The sequence below is a fragment of the Abramis brama genome (assembly GCF_963993115.1).
Source record: "Abramis brama genome assembly, chromosome: 16".
NCBI classification, from domain to species: Eukaryota; Metazoa; Chordata; class Actinopteri; order Cypriniformes; family Leuciscidae; genus Abramis; species Abramis brama.
This window is the reverse complement of record NC_139978.1, coordinates 17,716,948-17,719,749: the sequence shown is the minus strand read 5'-3', so window position 1 is coordinate 17,719,749 and position 2,802 is coordinate 17,716,948. Positions and strand designations below refer to the sequence as shown.

General features: G+C 41.3%; 1 protein-coding gene across 1 annotated transcript; it reads right to left on the bottom strand.

Moving 5' to 3' along the window:
• Positions 1-739: 739 nt before the first annotated feature.
• Positions 740-2,081, bottom strand: LOC311066432 (uncharacterized protein). Its single transcript, XM_084087615.1, has 3 exons — positions 1,687-2,081; positions 1,288-1,611; positions 740-1,208 (listed from the first exon to the last, which is right to left on the bottom strand). The coding sequence occupies exons 1-3, from the start codon at positions 1,996-1,998 to the stop codon at positions 894-896; spliced, it is 951 nt and encodes a 316-aa protein (XP_083943741.1). The 5' UTR covers positions 1,999-2,081; the 3' UTR covers positions 740-893.
• Positions 2,082-2,802: the final 721 nt, after the last annotated feature.

The window sequence follows — 2,802 nt, the reverse complement described above, 5'->3', positions numbered from 1 at the left end:
AACGGAGAATTTGCCTCTGAAAACTATTCTTTCTAAAAACTCCGGCCAGAGTGGAGATTTTGGAAAACTCTGTTTGCACGTAAACTGAGAAAAACAGAGTTTTAGGCAGTCGACGTCACAGTATGTGACAGAACTTGCACTGCGTCAAAGGTGCAACCTATATTTTCGGGATTCTGATTGGCTAACATGGGCTTGAGCTTCTCCTTACACTGCCACCTACAGGTTTGGCATGCTCTTGACGGCATATACACGGGTTTGTGTAAACTAACACTTTTTTGAAAACGGAGAGGGTGAAATGTCCGTTTATGAAAATAACCGGCCACGTGTACATCGTTGTCGTGTAAACGTGCCCTCAGATATCATACACCTGATTGAACTTATCAGCTCGCTAGTAAAGACTCCAAGACCTCAGATCTAAATTACCTCCACTGGTCTAAATGATGCTTCCTCCTAACACTGCAGAAAACACAGCTTCATCCTATCCAGAAGTCTTGTTTGTTGAACCACCTGACATACATTATTTACTCTCTGGAAGTCAGGCTAAATGAATGAACTGCATTCCTGACATGGGTAAGACCCTCAGTCACTGCTCAGATACCGAATACAGACATTGTACCAGAAAAGTTGTGATAGATTTAAGAAAACTATGATTCCCTATTTGTAAAAGAGGTAAGAGATTGTAGAGATTGAAGAGAAGATGGAAGAGATTGTAAATCGACCCCTTCAGTGTAAACACCTCTTTGTAAATATAAAATGATTTTATTTTAAAACAAGACACATGGTCTATTTATAAACATACGTATATACATATGTACAGGTAAAATGTTTAAGAAGTATTATGTGGTGTGTTTTTTGAGAAAAAAAAAAAAAAAAAAGTGTAGTCTTTTTACAGTTCATTTGGGCACTGCAGAGTCGCACTCCACCATTTGCCACTTGAAGAGCACTTGTGAGATCTCCAAACGGGCATGGGCTTTGTTCCTTGTTGTCATTTTGGAGAGCGTCCTCCCCACCATCTTCCCAAAACACATATCTTCGTCGTCAAACCCTCTCTCTTCGTCATAGTTGCTTAAGCGGGCCACAACTGTTTCTTGCACCTGTGTGAACTGGTCGCTCTTCTGATTCTGCTCCATAGTATTGTCAGACAGGTCTGAGGCCACACACTCCAGCTTCAGTGTGTCCAGAGAGTCAGAACCATAACTAAACTCGTTCTGAAATAATAACAACAAACCAGGTCAGAAATGCACAGTACCGTCGGCATAACATAACTAAAACACAACACATGCTTACCAGTTTTTCAACGTTGGAGTCTGTCTCTCTGTGTTTGATGAATTCCGAGAGCCAGCCGAGCATAAACACAATCGGGGGTACTCTTTTACCCCCCGCATCGCCGCTCTTTCCCTTCAGCATCTTTGCAGCTTTGACATATCTATCGCGGAGATATTTCCACCTCTGTCGACAGAATGTTTCGTCCTTGTCAAGCGCCAGGGCAATCTCTCGCCACGAGTTACAAGCCACATGCGCATCTTTATAGTCTCTTAGGCTGGAGTTGTACAAATGCGCGTACTTTCTGACCTCCTCGCACAATATCTCATCCAAGTATCTAAACTCGTTCTGAAATAACAAAAAAGGTCAGAAAGGCACGGGACGTTCTGCATAGTTTGAACACAGCACATTTGCTTGACTTACCAGTTTATTACCGGTGGAGTGTTTGATGAATTTCGAGAGCCAGCCGAGCATAACCACAATCCGCGGCATTGTTTTTGTATCCCCCGCATCGCCGCTCTTTCCCTTCAGCATCTTTGCAGCTTTGACATATCTGTCGCGAAGATATTTCCACCTCTGCCGACAGAGTATTTCGTCCTTGCCAAGCGCCTGGGCAATATCTCGCCACGAGTTACAAGCCATTTGCGCATCTTTATATTCTTTTAGGCTCGAGTTGTACAAATGCGAGTACTTTCTGACCTCCTCGCACAGTATCTCGTCCTCATAACTTTCCATTGATGTAACTTGCACGCGTTTCTGTCTCTTCTGTTTATTTTTATTTTTCTTCGACTAACGTTACCTTATGTATTAACGATCATGGGGCACTTGTTGCCACCTTGTGGACAAACTAATATAGGGCAAAACTATTATTGTGCATGTGCGACCAGGGGCCCTATTCACAAAGAATTTTATCTCAGCACTAGTCCTCATAAAAGTTCCTAGCAATGAATTTTAGCTCAAAACCCATTCGCAAAACAATAAAGAGCAAGTTTTACTTTTAACTCTAGATGTAAGAGTAGGCAGGGTTAATTGACCTCGTTGCTAGATGATGCCACTTTTTATGAGTGCACATTCTTTTAAATCGCACACAGGGGTTTATTACAAATTACACATACGATAGATATCTTTAACAAACTTGGTGGCCTGCGTTCCCTAATGAAGTGCAATTTCAATGCCTGGCAACAAGATACCCATTATCTAATTTTCCTCACCAGTTCCTTTTCTCTTGGAAATTTAGTTTCATCCACAGCTTTTCTCTGCCCAAAACTCTCCTCTGGAACAACTCTGATAAAGCTGTTAGCAATAAGTCACATTTCTTTCTTTTTGGTTTAACTTTAACTGCATTCTATCTGTGTTTGATGATTTTGGCAATATTCTAATTTATAAACAATTTATGAATCCCCATGGCTTCCCGGTTCCATCAAAGGAATATAATACCTTGATAAAAGCTAATAGCAGGTTAATCCAACTAATTAAAAATCGCCTAATGTTTATAGAGGTAACGTTATATACCCCGCATTGCTTTTGGATGGTACTGAC

What these genes read in the sequence shown, in the direction of transcription:
- LOC311066432 (XM_084087615.1), bottom strand. Translation starts at nt 1,998, where the DNA reads ATGGAAAGTTATGAGGACGAGATACTGTGCGAGGAGGTCAGAAAGTAC. An exon ending in ACTCCACCGGTAATAAACTG is followed by an intron (nt 1,612 to 1,686) that starts GTAAGTCAAGCA and finishes TTGTTATTTCAG; the next exon opens with AACGAGTTTAGATACTTGGA. An exon ending in ACTCCAACGTTGAAAAACTG is followed by an intron (nt 1,209 to 1,287) that starts GTAAGCATGTGT and finishes TTATTATTTCAG; the next exon opens with AACGAGTTTAGTTATGGTTC.